We start from the raw sequence: 14,648 nt of genomic DNA on the forward strand, positions 1-14,648 counted from the left end.
TTGAGTCACACTGCTGGGTTCTTTTTTAAAAAATGAAACAAAAAACAACAACATTCACCATCTTTTTATAGAAAGGTGAAGATAAAATAAATTCTGAGGGTTTCTTTTGTTTCCTATGCTCTCAAGTGCAGGGATTTTGTTTGAGAGCCTTTCTTGGGTCAGTGTCCTTCAGTGATGCTACAGTCATTCACACGGGACACTCCTTGGGTTTGGGAACAAATCACAGACCCCAACTCTGCCATGTCCATGGCTTGTTTTTTCAATCCTTTCTCCACCCACAACACCAAAACTTGTCTCCTTCTTCTTTTTGAAACATATTTCTTATTCCTTCCTCCTTCTCCTCCCCCACCCTGCTACTTCTCCCAATCACCCAAAGACACTAGAGGCACGAAGTTTAACTCCTTCCTCATTTATTGGAGAAAACAGGCAAAAGGTAGGGAGAGGGGCTGTAGCGGTGGCCAGTGGGGTAGCTGGGGTAGGTAGACTGACTGGTCCTGACACATCTCACTTAGCTGCAGGAGCTGGTTTCTCGAGGCTCAATAAATTGCTTAAGAAGGTCATCAGACTAGTTCCAGCTGTCTTGACAAAGGGTGTCAGCTGCTCGTGTGTCTTCTCAAAGTAAGCCCTGAGGAAAGGAAGGACCAGTTGTTAGTGTGACGGGCCCTACTCACTGACCCCAGGTCTTTGTTGGTGATGAAGGTCAAAGCAGGCTGACTAGGGTCCCCAGATAATATACCCTGGTGTTCCCTGGTATAGCAAAGCCTGTTAGAGGCGGAGTGGACAGACCAGCCATGCAGCAGAGGATCAGACTACAGATCAGAGTCCAGGGTCCACTTCTTGCTGCCCCCATCTAGGGTGAGGGAGGAGTTTTTCTCCCCAATTTAAGCCTAAGCTTCCCTAACCCCATCTGCTGAGTTCAGATTCCTGTGAGAACGGTCTCCCTCCCTGAAGCAGTCCTGTAGCCCTTTGAGCTCCCTCCCAGAGACTTACTTGGCCTGGGTGTTAATATCCGAGGACTTGGCCTTCTCCACCCATTCCTTGCCGTATTCAGTCATGCTCTGAAGATACTGAGTGAACAGGCCCACATCCGGCTCCTCTGCCTGTCTTCGAACCAAAGCTCCTATACAAACATGCATCACAGTCTTTGCATTTGGATTGCCAGCAATGAACCCCGGTCTCCCCTCACACCTCACAGGACCCACCCCAGCTTCCAGCCTCTTCCCCAAATTGGTGTCCTGCTAGGTATTTTTTGTTGTTGGTGGTTTTGGTTTGGTTTGTTTTTTTGGACTTTAGAAAGAGAATAATCTTCCTCTTGAGTCTCGGCTATTGAAACACAAAAGAGTCAGGCAGCCAAGACGCTCAGCATCTTCTTTCCTTTGGTTTCCCCTGTATCAACAACTCACCTTCTAGGCTACAGATGGTGACCAGCAGTGCGACTATTGCAAGCAGCTTCATGATGGCAGAATGTGGCCTAGGAACAGTGCTGCTGGTGAGAAAGAACACTACCGTCAAATGGGCTTCAGCCCCTTGCAGGGATCCCCCACAGGATGCTCATTCTAACTTAGCTCCTTCCGTTTCCACAGTTAAAGTCCCCTCCTCCTTGCACGTTGCCCACAGCTCTTGCTCCCTCATACCGGGTCTGTGCTGCAGTCTTTCACATCTACTCCTGGCTTGACTGGACATAGGGGCTATATACACATCTCCTCCCCCACCCCCACCACATCAGGTGATACAGAGAATGGCAAGTCCAGAAGGGCAGAGGTCATGCTCGAGTAAACAAGCTTTACAAACGGACAAAAGGACAAGCAAAAGGGACTCCTGGTGTCACAACGAACACACAGGGGTATAGACTCTAGTGAAGGCCAGTGTCTGCTTATGATTTATTCTTTTGGGATCAGGAGTTGATGGGTTTTTATGTATCAATCAGGTTATCAGGATTCTAAGTTATTTTCTGGAAAGCTCCAACATGAAGCTCTTAGCCCTTGTCATCTTTACCTCATTATGAACAAATTTCACTTCCCCAACACTACACCCCTTCATAGCAATTTGATAGAGAGGTATTTGGGAACAGAAGGAAAAAGAAGCTAGGCATAGTGGCACAAGCCTTTAATCCCAGCACGGGGGAAGGCAGAGGCAGATTGATCTTTGTAAGCTTGAGGGCAGCCTGATCTATATAGTGAGTTCCAGGACTGCATAGAGAGATTCTGTCTAAAAAAAAAAAGAATGAGAGAAAGAAAGAGAGAAAGGAGGAAAGAAAGAAAAAAGAAGGAAAATGAATTGAAATAGGAGGTGGAAGGGAATGGGGGTTATGGGGATACACGTCAGAACAGGTACAACTGCCTCTGTCTCTTTTTGAGTTAATGTGTAATGAGACAGGAAGGGGTGCAGAAGATCAACACACACACACACACACACATACACACACACACACATACACACACATACACACACACACACATACACACACATACACACACACATACACATACACACACACACACACATACACACACACATACACACACATACACACACACACACATACACACACACACACACACACACACCTCACAGACATACAAAAACATACAGAGAAAATGCATTGGAATTATTGCATTTGATAGGTTTTGTGAACGAAACTCCTTTAAAATAATCATGAAATATAAGTCCATTTATAGGTTCTCATCAATGTGTACTCCCTGCCCCCCAAAAAACAAATTCAAAAAAATAGCCTCTGCCCTCCTGCTCCCAACCCCAGTGGTTAAGAGGCTCTGTCCAAATAAAGGTCAAAGGTGCCTGGCCATTTGATCCCCTTATCAGTTAGGTCCTGGCCCCTGGCCCAGCTCTAATTGTGTGGAAGGACAGAGGTACATTCCCTAGGCCTAGAGCTCTCCAGTGGAATCAGCTAAGTAGATACTGAAAGCATTCCTATCACTCACCCTTTTGCCCCTAAACTTACCCTGTGTGCACGGGAACATTAGTGAGAGATATGGGGGTGGAAGTGTGGAAGCTAGTGAGGGAGGGTGCAACCGAAAAACCAGGTAATCTTTTAAATTTATGTTATTTATGTGTTTTGCTTCCACCTGTGCCTGTGTAAGAGTGTCAGATTCTCTGGAACTGGAATTACAGTTATAAACTGCCATGAGGGTGCTATGATTCGAACCTGGGTCCATTGGGAGAGCAACCAGTAGTTTCACTCATGTGTGCACGCACACACACACACACACACACACACACGCACACACAGAGTCTCTTTATGCTCTATTTGCAGGTATGACTACAAACGACAGAAGAGTACATCAGATTCCATTAGAGATGGTTGTGAGCCACTATGTGAATGCCCGGAATTGAACTTAGGACTTTGGGGAAGCATCTGATCCATCTCACCAGCCCCGCCAGTGCTCTTACCCACTTAGCCACCTCTCTAACCCCAAAGACCAAGAAATCATGCAAATTTCCAGTTGTCCTCTTGTGACCTTATCTCTAGTGTCACATTACTGCCTGCCCCCGGCCCTGGGGGGACGAGCATAACTTCAGTCTGTTGTTGTATTCTTAGATTGTATTTGTGTTTTCTGCAAGTAAACGATAACTAGAGAGGGTAGCTGCTTCAGAAGCTAGTTCTGCCCACAACTCTCGCCCCTCCCTCAAACTCTCACAACCATTTCTATTCTAACAAGAAGGCAAGGCCTGTGAATTCCAGAGGGAGGAGGTGTGTGTGTGGGGATAGGGTTCTGTTCTCTAGGGGAGAGCTGTGTTTGTGAGTAGCAGTCCTTTGGAGGTGTATAGCGGAGAATTGTGGGGATTCTCTAGAGACTTTCAGGAAGGTGGAGAGTAAGGTGAACCACGTCTCCACAATCCCTGAGTGTTTCTTCATAAAATATGTCTTCAAACTATAGTTTCATTTTTCTCACGTTCCAGTATAAGGAAGTTCAGTGGTCTAATAGGCAAAATGCTCCCTCTAGTGTCTTGAATGTTCACAAGTTTATCTCGACCTTGAGGAGGCTGGGCGATCTTAAAAGGAGGCCTTGAATAACCTCTAAGGGTTACTCACAAACTTGCCACTGCAGCTCGGACTGAAGCGCTAGGACCTTCAGCCCTGCCACTCTTCTGTTTTCTCCTCTCCTATTGGCCACTAGTAAATTGAGGCACCTTTTTCATCATTGAGTGGGTTGGGTCTTTGGGCGCTTCCTTTGCCCATTTCCAAGATGGCGCCTACGGCTATGCTGGGAATATAGAGTGAAGCTGCAGTTCTGCCAATACTCAAGATGGCTGCCCCCATCAAGATGACCGGGGTGTGCCTAGGGGAAAGAGGCAGCAGGATGATCTGAGATGGTAAGGGCTAGTGTTTCATTGCGGGCAGTCCCTTGGGACGTGGGGATGAAGAACAGAGAAACTTAGGAAGTCAGCTGAAACCTGTGGTAGTAGTTAAGACTAGATAATGGGAGAGCAGACGGTGGTGACAGGTGGGAGTGAGGGATCAACGTTGGGGCGGGAGTGTGCCCGGGATTCAACTTTCGCATCGGTGCTCTCTCTCCCTACTGTTTCTTATTGCAGGTCTAGCATTGAACCATATGGAAGTTTCTGAAACTGGGGAGCCCGATGATGGGGGTTGGAGCCCGTGGAGGATAGAGGGAGCAATAGATTTCCCCCCCAGGCTAATCCCAGCCACTCCCTGTCCTCTGGACTAAAATGGGGAACACCCTGGGCCTGGCACCGATGGGGACTTTACCCCGCCGGAGCCACCGTCGAGAGGAACCGCTGCCCAACCCCGGGAGCTTCGATGAGCTGCACCGGTTGTGCAAAGGTGAGACCGCAGCATTTGGGTGTCTCAGGATGAAGGAGTAGAGAAGGGAGGGTCTTGAACGCTGATGTCCAGTGGTGTGAACAGAAAGGGGAGATCACAGCTGGAGCATCCAGTAGTCAAGAAGGATCAGATGCTCAAAGTAGAGCGTTTTGTTGCAGGATTTGAAAGGAGGTCACTTCCTCCAGTGCTTCATATGCGATTGAAAGGGAAGTCTGTCTCGGTGCTCAGGGGTCCTTATCAATATGCGATTGAAAAGGGAGTCTGTCACGGTGGTTAGGGGTCCTTATCTGTGCTTGTTCCTTCCCTTAAATCCCTTCAGATGTATTCCCGGCACAGATGGAAGGTGTGAAGCTGGTTGTCAACAAGGTTCTGAGCAGCCATTTCCAGGTGCTCCCACTTGTCTGCCCCTCCTTACTCCTCCTCCTCCCTGCTTGTCTCTGGATCCTCTTCTTCACACCTATTAGTCCAGTCTTAGCCAGGCTATGAGGGACAAGTGAGGGAAGATGTGGGGTTCCTTTTTACCCCCTTTGCCTTTAAGCAACAAGATGTGAGACTTGTTGCTTAAAATCCAGTGACTCTGCATATATTAGAATAGTTGAGGTGTTAAAAATCCTCCTCTAGATGGAAAAAAAGGTCAAGGGTGGGATACAAGATTGAATGGAAATAGAATGCTATGCTCTCCCTTGTCTCCTCTTTCCTCAGGTGGCTCATACTGTGCATATGAGTGCCCTGGGCTTGCCAGGGTACCACCTCCATACCGCTTATGCAGGGGACTGGCAGCTTAGCCCCACAGAGGTGAGGGCTCCCCGACACTCACGTCAACTGTGTAAAACCCACATGGATGTAGGTCTTGAGAATGAGGAAATATGTGTGTTCAGCAACTATGTTCTCAGTGCCTCTTCTGAATGGGAGCTGTTCCTGTGCAAAGATGCCAGAGTTTGTCTTTGGCGTCCACCAGGGGGCACTGTGAGGTGTTACTGAAATCTCTTCATGTTCATGTTCCGATGAATAGAGGTACCTACCCATCTCAGCCTTACTGTCTACGCTCCCTAACAGGTGTTCCCCACTGTGGTGGGGGATATGGACAGCAGTGGCAGTCTCAACGCCCAGGTCTTTCTTCTGTTGGCAGAACGGCTGCGAGCTAAGGCTGTCTTCCAGGTGACCCACAGTTCCTGCCTCCATCCACCGAGGCACCTCTCTTTCTCCTCCATGGGTATCCTGCCTTGGGGGACCCAGAGGGAGGAGGAGCAGAGGCAATACTGAACATAAAAAGAGAGAAGTGTATTTTATTTCTTACTCTCCCCACCCAGACACAGCAGGCCAAGTTCCTGACATGGCAGTTTGACGGCGAGTACCGGGGAGATGACTACACAGCCACTCTGACCCTGGGAAACCCGGATCTGATTGGGGAATCAGGTGGGGAACTGGGACAGAGTTCTTGCCTGTCCATTTGAAAAAAAAAGAAAAGAAAAGTAAAGAAAGAGAAGTCGTCACTAGTGTTGTTTCATGTGCAGTGCAGTTTGGGGATTAGAAAAGGAACGTTTCTGTGAGGGTGGGAATGACTGGATGGTAAGAAAGTGAACCTGACTCTTGTCTCCTCTCTCCCTGACAGTGATCATGGTCGCTCACTTCCTGCAGAGCATCACCCATCGGCTTGTGCTTGGAGGAGAGCTAGTTTATCACCGGCGGCCAGGAGAAGAGGGGGCCATCTTGACTCTGGCTGGGAAGTACTCAGGTATGGAACCAAGTGAATAGTGGTGAGGAGGAGTGGTTCTGGGCTTCTCTGGGGTTCCTTCCCTATATCTACGACAGTAACTGTCTTTTCCCTCTGTTCTTCCCCATCTCCCAGCTGTTCACTGGGTAGCTACGTTGAATGTTGGGTCAGGTGGGGCCCATGCAAGTTACTATCACAAGGCAAACGAACAGGTAAGACTACTGAGTTCATCCCCCAGCCTAATCAGTCAGTCAGAATCTTCTGCCCTCAAGTCTCCCCTGGCTTCTGGCCTATCGTTCTTCCTATCCTCATCTGGTCTACATTTTCACACATGTACTCCAGCCTGCTTATACCCTGTTGGAACTCCTGTGGGATTCATGGTAATGGGTCCTCCTCTCATTCTTGTCCCTGCTTCTCAGGTTCAGGTTGGAGTAGAGTTTGAGGCAAATACAAGGCTACAAGATACGACCTTCTCCTTTGGTTACCACCTGACTCTGCCCCAGGCCGATATGGTGTTTAGAGGTGAGGCTTTTGTGACAGGTGGACGTGGTGAGGGATTTGGGGACATGCAGGGAGGGAGGCTTTGCTTTATTTCTGTTAACTCTTTACTCCAAGTCCTGCTAATCAACCATGTCATATACTTTTCCCTGGCAGGCTTGGTGGACAGTAACTGGTGTGTAGGTGCAGTGCTGGAGAAGAAGATCCGTCCCCTGCCTGTCACCCTAGCCCTCGGAGCCTTCCTCAATCACTGGCGAAACAGATTCCATTGCGGCTTCAGCATCACTGTGGGCTGAGACTGTCCTGGAAGCAGCTTCCACAGCCGCTGGAACCTTTGAGTCTGATGCCTTAGGGTCAGAGACTAACTAGGTCCCTCTCCAAAGCCCACCTTGCCGGATGACTCCTAGGTCCCATGGGCAGAGTGGGGGACAAGACGATATCCTCCTTAGAACTGGAACTGCCACAGAATCATTTTTCCAGTTAGGCAGCGGGTTGAGGTTCCCAATACTGCCGTCAGCCCACTATGATCTCCCACAAGCTCTATGGCTCTGGAGAAAAGGAGAAGGACTAAGGGATGTGTCTGGCTTCCCTCACCTCATTTTTTTCATTATTTTTGTTTGATTAAGATATTAGCTCCTCCTTCTTCAAAGCAGAGAAATCTGCATGAAAATAAGGAGCAGGAAAAAGGCCTCCTGTCTATCCCATTTCTCCTGGTTTTCCCATTCCTCGGCCCCTCAAGGTTGGGAAGGTAGGACTAAAGAGCTAAATCTTTGGCCACAGAAAGACCATAGAATGGACCCACCCATTCCCAGAAGGAACTTCATCCACCTCCTAGCCCTGAGGCTTCCTTCCTTTTGATGCTCTGTGTTTCCAGGGAACAACTTTGGCCCTATAGTCACCCAACTTCCTTCTCTCTGTCCCCTGCCCACTCCATGCCCCACTGATGACGGCACGAAGAGACAGTTACTGTTCAGTGTTTCATTGCCATTGCCGAGTTCCTCTCTGTTGGTTCCCATTTGGGGCGCCAGCACTTTCCCCTTTCCAGTCCAGTGTATCCCCATCCAGTCTGGGAAAGGATGCAAGCCTGGTCCTCAGCTGCAAATCTCCCCAAGCAGCGGCATCAGAGCAGACAGTCCCTGGATGCGCTGCATTTCATATGAGTATGCCTTGTTTATACTCCGGAGCTCAGCCAACAGGCCCATCAGCTTTGCATACAGAAACCTTCGGAGGAAGGAGCAGGGTTACCAGGGAAATAAGGCAGCTGGGAGTCCTGTCCTGAGGTTCCTATCCCCTGAACTGCCCCTCAGAGAAGCTAAGTCTGAACATTACAAAATCATGCTCTGGATGGCACATCTATATTTTGAAAAATCTTAGAAATCCCCAAGAAGGGCCTCTATCAACACTGGTTTCCTTCTTTGTGCCTAGTTTTTCCTGAACCCAGGGCTTTGAGGTCAAGTGTAAAGGAAGTACTTGGCCAAAACTTCAACTGTATAGAATCTGAAGGTGGAACCTTCTAGATTGAGTTCTAGAAGGTGGGTGTGTTATTCTACAGTACAAAGCATCCCCCTCTTAGCAAACAGATTCGTTAGGGGATGAGCAGAGCCAAGGTGGCGTAGGCTTCTGAGCCTGCACTGTTGAACTAGGGACAGATTTTGTCTATGAAAGTGTGAAGGATTCTAATTCCAATGGGACTGAAAACTTCAAGGAATTGATCCAGAGGAGGGGAACAGGCCAAAAGAATGAACAAGACATTGACATTTTGGCTTTAGTTTGGAAAAGTCAGAGAGGTGAGGTGAGGGATGTCCCCAATCTCAGGAATGCTGTCACACACAGGCCATGAGTTCCTACTTTGCATTTCTACTGAATGAAAACAACAACAACAAAACTCAACAACTTGGAAAAGTGAGATGAAACAGCAGTCAGAGCAATTTGGATCCCGGGACTATGTGCTATGGGGTGGCCCGAGGGAAGGTCTAGATTCCTAAGTACCTGGTTTCCCAAAGGCAGGAACAGTAAAATGCATTCATCCAGAACTCAATGTTTCTTAGATTCCTTCCTTCCCCCAATGCAGCCTCTAAATCCACAGCCTCCCACCTACCGACTTTGGAGCCTTGACTGTTGTTCCATAATGTGGTTGTTCAGAATCAGTGCCATCTCCTCTTGCAGATGATCAATCGCTTCTCTTTGGGTAACTCCAGGCCTGTCTGAGATAGGAGACTGGGAAGAGTAAGGTGGCATAGGGCATGGATGGGGAGCCTCACATTTTACAGGGGCTGGGAATGGTATAGACCCTCTCTTAGGTTTGAAAGCTAGATGGTCAGGGATGAATTAAAGGAGCTGAGAGCTTGGGTAGAGATGGTGGGGCCAGAGTTCCTCGGCTTTGGAATGATTCTCACCAGGAGAGAAGAGGGCCATGGCAGCCATGAGCACATACTCGGGCTCCTGCAGCTGCAGTCCTTTCAGTGTTCTATGGAAGTGAAAGATCAACTCCAAAAACTCGTACTGGAACCCTACTGTGAGAGATGGTAGGCTGAGGAGCCTCCTGGCCATTGCTCCACACCTCATACCACCGAGATACATACCCTGTACCGTTCTACCATCTCACCGTGGACTGCATCTTCCATCTTGTAGCAAAGAGGCCCACAGAAGAAATTCTGTGTTTGAAGACAGAATGTAGTGTTGAGTGAGATATGCAATATTTCCACAGCCGCTCCCTTGAGAAGGGAGATCTGGTCCTCCATGGTTAGGGACCTGTGTAGAGTAGAAAACAAGGGCACTTTAGACTTAAGTCTATCCATCAAAAAGGTCCAGCTGGCATACTTAACACTGAAAATTCAAGACCCTAGCGCTCAGAAAGGCTAAAGGATATGCGACTTTAATCCAAGACTGGTATGATTTACAAAGCATTTGCTTCCTGAAAGGCCATGTGCTACTCACCGGAAAAGGGGCAGATCCTTGGTGAACTTGATAATCTGCTGCACCATGAAAGTATTGATATCTGCAAAGTGTGTGAGCATAGGCAACACGGGGGCCAGAGGCTGGAAAGGCCGGTGATGGATGAACAGGTAAGCTGGAGGCTGGAGAGTTGAGAGCATTAGTGAGAGGCCCCCGCCTTGGCTGTCCTTTAGGCTTCACCAGGCTTATCTGAGAAGGATTTTTTGCCGAGGAGCCTGACCACCCTGGGATTCTGGAGACCTGTTCTCCATCTGGGCATGGCACCATAGCCTTTTTCCTTGGGCCACCTCCTCAGGTATCCAGGCCAAATTCTGGTAAGTTCTCACCCTGAACTGCACAAACTGGTCAAACATGGGGCCCATATGGCGAGTGTGGGCCACCAGGAGGGTCTGGACCAGCTCTTTCTGCTGCTGACTCAGTTGCAAAGATGCTTTCTGTGCCCGCCGCTGTGCCTGTCTGGCTCGCCGCAATGCCAGGGCTTCTGCTGACAGTATCACTGTGTCAGGCAAGAGAGATGACAAAGCTGTTGAGACCATCAGAGAGCATCTTTCTGCCAACACTTTGAGTTGGGGCTACTCAATCTCCCCATATAAGGAAGGACTAAGGAAGAGTTTCAGAGGCTTCCTCGGATTTCACTGAATTAGTGTCTCCAGGAGGCAGGGGGATCCCTGCACACTTCTGTCAACCTCATATGCATCTGTGATATGCTTCAGCAGAAAACAGTGCACCATGGGAAAGAAGGGAAGGGTGGAGAATAAAGTGAGAAGAGTATAAGCTGTTTGACTCCTTGGAGACATTGAAGTGGGGTCTTATTATTGGAAACATCACTTTGTATCTGCATAAATTGTAATTTCAAAGGTTCTGAGGTCAGATGTCAGTGGATACAGCAACTCTAACTCAGACCTCATGTTTTTCAGAAGCAGACTCCAGTAACACGTCTACAGTAACATGTACAATAAGTGATGTAGGTCCGTCAGGGCCGTTTGGCTTCTACAGTGTCCTTCCCACTGCTCCACGTAGAAAAGCAGTATGAGGGGAAAGCAGGGGTTTGAGAGGCAGACAGGCTTGATTCTGAAGTGTGATTCTGTTTTCTAGCTGACTGACTCAGACAACTTAAGTTGTGGGAGACCAGCCTCGTTATCTGTTGGAAGCATAGCACAGTTACCTGTCACAGAGAAAGCAGCAATAACTAACTAGGAAGTGCCTATGAGGAGATAGGTAGTAAGTGATAGAAGAGAGAAAGCAAGTCATGAAAATCTAAGGGGAAGGCATCTCAGGCAAGGGAATGGCAAATGGGAAAGCTTTGGGGAAGAGTGTGCCTGATATACACGCTCAAGGATAGCACTGGGCCAGTGCGGCTGGAATGTACTGAAGAGGGTTACGAGACAAAGTCTCAAAGGGGATATGCATGAAAGCATGTACTTTAAAAGAGACTGAAATGGGGAGAGACTGGAGCGATGTTTTAAACTCAGGGTTAAAAGCACTTGTTGATCTCGCAGAGAACCTGGGCTAAATTCTCAGCACCTGTATGGCAACTCCTAGCCCTCAGTGACTCCAGTTCTAGGTGATCCGACACTCTTTTCTAGCCTTTGTGGGCACCACACACACACATGGAACTTAGACATATATGCAGGCAAGCATACACATTAAAAATAAGTATTTTACAGTGAGATTAGAAGTTTTGAAAACAAGCATAATCTGATTATGCTTACTCTGCCTGCTGTGTGGACGTGAGCAAAAGCAGAGAGGCACACTCAATGGATTCCTGGAACGGTAGGGGCCAACTCACTGTCTTTCCTCATGCCGGCACTTAGACACTTCTGCAACCTGCAGGCTGGACAATGGCGTCTCTGGGCCTTGCTGACCTCACACCTTCCAGCAAATGGACAGGTGGGACCAATGGTTTTGCTGACGGTTCGTCTGTGAGACAGAGACAGATACTGCATGGTTTTAGATGGCAGAGAACATGCAGGTGGGTATAAGAGGACCCCGAAAGAACATGGCCTAAAAGACAGATTGATTTAACAACAGGCTAATCTGAACTGGGCCTGAAAGATCTTCAGAGGTAGTTGGAGAATTTTCATGAGAACACAAGGTCACTCAGGAACCCTTGTGTAGTCCGAACTCAGTACTTTGCAGGTAGTGTGTGCTAAACAAGTGCTCTTGACTACTAGGCTGTGTCTCCAGGACAAATGATTAGCCTGCTTTGTTATTATGTCACCAGTTTCAGACTGTGTCATGGTCAGCAGTATTGAGGGTGCTAGACGGGGCAGTTTCGCTTAGCTGCAAGACTATCATAACTTGGAGATGTGCCAGTGTTTACAGGTGGACTGCTAGGATTGTGGGGGTTGTTTCTGTTGGGGAGAAAGCATTCACCTGAAGAAGCCCTTGCAGCCCTCACAAGTCAGGGCATGGAAATGATAGCCTGTGGCTCGATCTCCACACACCACACAGTTCCTCGGCCCGTATTCTTCTACACTGGCCATGGCTTCTAGTGTTAGCGTAGCTCTCATGGTCTCCTGAATGTGGAAGAGTTAAGAGTCAGCTCTGGGCCACAGGAGTCTCTTTTTTCTCCTTTACAGAATCTTTTCCCAAGACTGCCCTACACCAGATCCCCAGGACTATTTACACTAAAAGCAAAAATGTTGCTTTCAGTCTCTGGCCTCCAACAAATTACCTACCTGTTTCTCTTAGGCAGCATGCCAAATACAGACCACAAAATCTGGTGTAGGATGCCTCTCCCCAGGCCTCCTCGCTGACCCTGCTTTCCTTGTGATCTCAGGAACTGCCAGGAATTAGGGATTGTGGTCTTCAGTGCCTGGAAAACAAGGGACGTCTTTTGCGTGGGGCCTGAGGTATTCTCAGTGCCATATGTAGGTAGGATGCAGACTCTGGACCCAGGGCAAAGACCTGGGTGTGTGAGGGGGGTGGGGATGGGGTTCCTCACATGCCAGAGAAGTGTTGGTTGGTGGCAGATGGGGAGGGACTAGGATCTCATGACTCATTAAAAGCCGCTGCTTACTGGGCTCATGGAGGCTTTCCCTATGAGTGAGCTTTAGGCTAAATCTGCAGTCTCCTTTTTGCATGGCTCCTGGATAAACCAAGAGACAATGAGAGAGATGGCAAGCTTTTTCACATGCAGTTTGCAAATAGTACAAGAATAGCTATAACAATTATACCACGCTCTCAAAGGATTTTTTCTTTCTTTTTTTAATTTATTGATTTTTAAAAAATGTGTACACATAGTACCCACAGAGATCAGAGGACAGTGTCTGATCTTCTGGGACTAGAGTTATAGGCAGTTGTGAGCTGGCATGTTGGGTACTAGGAATTGAAGTTGAATCTTCTGCAAGAATGGACTTGCCCTCTGAGCCCTAGAAATCTGTTTTAAAAAGACTTCTGTATTCTAACTGAGAACTTAGGTGTAACACTAGAAGAGATCCCACTTTCTTACATGGAGTGACTGAGATATGAATACAAGTGAACTCTAGGTGCTGGCAAGATGGCTCCGTCTGTGACTGAGCTCACTAGGTAAGCATTAAAAGCTGAGTTTAATTCCTAGAACCTACTTTTTTTTTTTTTAAAAGGCACAGTGGGACAACTTGTAATCCCAATGCCAAGGAGGACCCCTGGGGTTTGTTGGCTTAGCAAACCTAGTCTACTTGGTGAAATCCAGTCCAGTGAGAGACCCACTGACTGTCTCAAAAACCAAGGTGGAGCTGGTATAAAGACTCAGTAGGTAAAGGCCCTGGCTGCCAAGTGTGATGACCTCTTTCATCCCTGGAATCCACATGGTGGAAGGAGAGAATTGGCCTCTCTAAGTTGTTTTCTGACCTTTATATACGTGCAGTGGTTTATTGGCATCTTTCCCACCCAAAAAGGAATGTAAAAACATCACAAACCCTCCAGGCTCCAACCCTGATACCTGGTGCCAAACCTCAGCTGCTCAAATCAGGGGTAGTGGTTTCTTGTTAATCATAGCTTATTATTTAGCCCCAATTGACCAAAACTACAGATTCTTAATAAAAATATCACTTGAAGAGTCCTGATATATAACTTTAATTTTTTTTCAAACCTTATTTTTAATGGTAGTTCTTAAATAATTTAACTTCCCTTGTAGCCCTTCACCCACCAGAGGTAGTGGGAAAGAAAGGATACAGGGATAGTGGACCTGTTTAGAAAGGTTTTTAGAGTAACTCTTGTCTGTGTTATTTGGAAATCAGCAGTTCAGTTCACAGATTAGCAGCAGCAGCTTGAACCACTCACAAACACCTCAGGGATATACCAGCAGTCCAGTCAGGATAACAACAGCAGTGACACAACCTAGCAGAGACAGCCAGGCCTCAGCCTTGGCTCAAGTCAGCAGGAGGGACCAACAGGAACACCAACAGGAACACCAGAAGTTCTTCCATGTGCCTCTCTCAGGGAAGCAAAGATAAGCGAAGATGCAAGACCCACAAGCATTTCTTACAGCTAACTGTACCAGCAAGCCAAGCTCTGTCTCCATCACTCCACGAGCCCTATTTATATCCTCCAACATCACGTGTCCTCTATGTGCCTTGTCTTAGCATGTGCTTTGCCTCAGCACGTGGATCCAATCGGCCCCAGTCTGGACAAATGCAGCTCAACTACGCAATGTAGGCAGACCAATACATGCGTGTCGTTAGCAAAGAATCC

The 14,648-nt window shown here is 47.8% G+C and overlaps 3 protein-coding genes across 8 annotated transcripts; 1 reads left to right on the plus strand and 2 right to left on the minus strand.

Moving 5' to 3' along the window:
* Window positions 1-393: 393 nt before the first annotated feature.
* On the minus strand, window positions 394-1,695 carry Apoa2 (apolipoprotein A2). 2 transcript variants are annotated; one of them, XM_028787764.1, is made up of 4 exons: window positions 1,635-1,695; window positions 1,404-1,483; window positions 991-1,120; window positions 394-625 (listed from the first exon to the last, which is right to left on the minus strand). In XM_028787764.1, the coding sequence occupies exons 2-4, from the start codon at window positions 1,453-1,455 to the stop codon at window positions 505-507; spliced, it is 303 nt and encodes a 100-aa protein (XP_028643597.1). In that variant the 5' UTR covers window positions 1,456-1,483; window positions 1,635-1,695; the 3' UTR covers window positions 394-504. The 2 variants fall into 2 exon arrangements, with proteins under 2 accessions (XP_028643597.1, XP_028643596.1); XM_028787763.1 differs by having other exon boundaries at window positions 1,404-1,486.
* A 2,502-nt stretch (window positions 1,696-4,197) lies between these two features.
* Window positions 4,198-9,049, plus strand: Tomm40l (translocase of outer mitochondrial membrane 40 like). Of its 3 annotated transcripts, XM_028787719.1 has the most exons (10): window positions 4,198-4,332; window positions 4,555-4,804; window positions 5,124-5,191; window positions 5,507-5,599; window positions 5,861-5,962; window positions 6,115-6,220; window positions 6,417-6,539; window positions 6,654-6,730; window positions 6,938-7,040; window positions 7,173-9,049. In XM_028787719.1, exons 2-10 carry the CDS (start codon window positions 4,690-4,692, stop codon window positions 7,310-7,312), a joined length of 927 nt encoding a protein of 308 aa, XP_028643552.1. In that variant the 5' UTR covers window positions 4,198-4,332; window positions 4,555-4,689; the 3' UTR covers window positions 7,313-9,049. The 3 variants fall into 3 exon arrangements, with proteins under 3 accessions (XP_028643552.1, XP_028643553.1, XP_028643554.1); XM_028787720.1 differs by lacking the exon at window positions 5,507-5,599 and having other exon boundaries at window positions 4,216-4,332; XM_028787721.1 differs by lacking the exons at window positions 4,198-4,332; window positions 5,124-5,191 and having other exon boundaries at window positions 4,766-4,804.
* Nr1i3 (nuclear receptor subfamily 1 group I member 3) lies at window positions 6,065-12,866 on the minus strand. 3 transcript variants are annotated; one of them, XM_028787717.1, is made up of 9 exons: window positions 12,653-12,866; window positions 12,348-12,490; window positions 11,761-11,891; window positions 10,298-10,467; window positions 9,954-10,093; window positions 9,622-9,767; window positions 9,413-9,529; window positions 9,115-9,220; window positions 6,065-8,237 (listed from the first exon to the last, which is right to left on the minus strand). In XM_028787717.1, the coding sequence occupies exons 2-9, from the start codon at window positions 12,482-12,484 to the stop codon at window positions 8,108-8,110; spliced, it is 1,077 nt and encodes a 358-aa protein (XP_028643550.1). In that variant the 5' UTR covers window positions 12,485-12,490; window positions 12,653-12,866; the 3' UTR covers window positions 6,065-8,107. The 3 variants fall into 3 exon arrangements, 2 of the variants coding, with proteins under 2 accessions (XP_028643550.1, XP_028643551.1); XR_003713956.1 differs by having other exon boundaries at window positions 8,124-8,237; window positions 9,115-9,233; XM_028787718.1 differs by lacking the exon at window positions 9,413-9,529 and having other exon boundaries at window positions 9,115-9,233; window positions 9,599-9,767; window positions 12,653-12,858.
* Between the last annotated feature and the right edge of the window lie 1,782 nt (window positions 12,867-14,648).

This window comes from Grammomys surdaster, unplaced genomic scaffold (assembly GCF_004785775.1).
Source record: "Grammomys surdaster isolate TR1022 unplaced genomic scaffold, NIH_TR_1.0 125672, whole genome shotgun sequence".
Taxonomy (NCBI): domain Eukaryota; kingdom Metazoa; phylum Chordata; class Mammalia; order Rodentia; family Muridae; genus Grammomys; species Grammomys surdaster.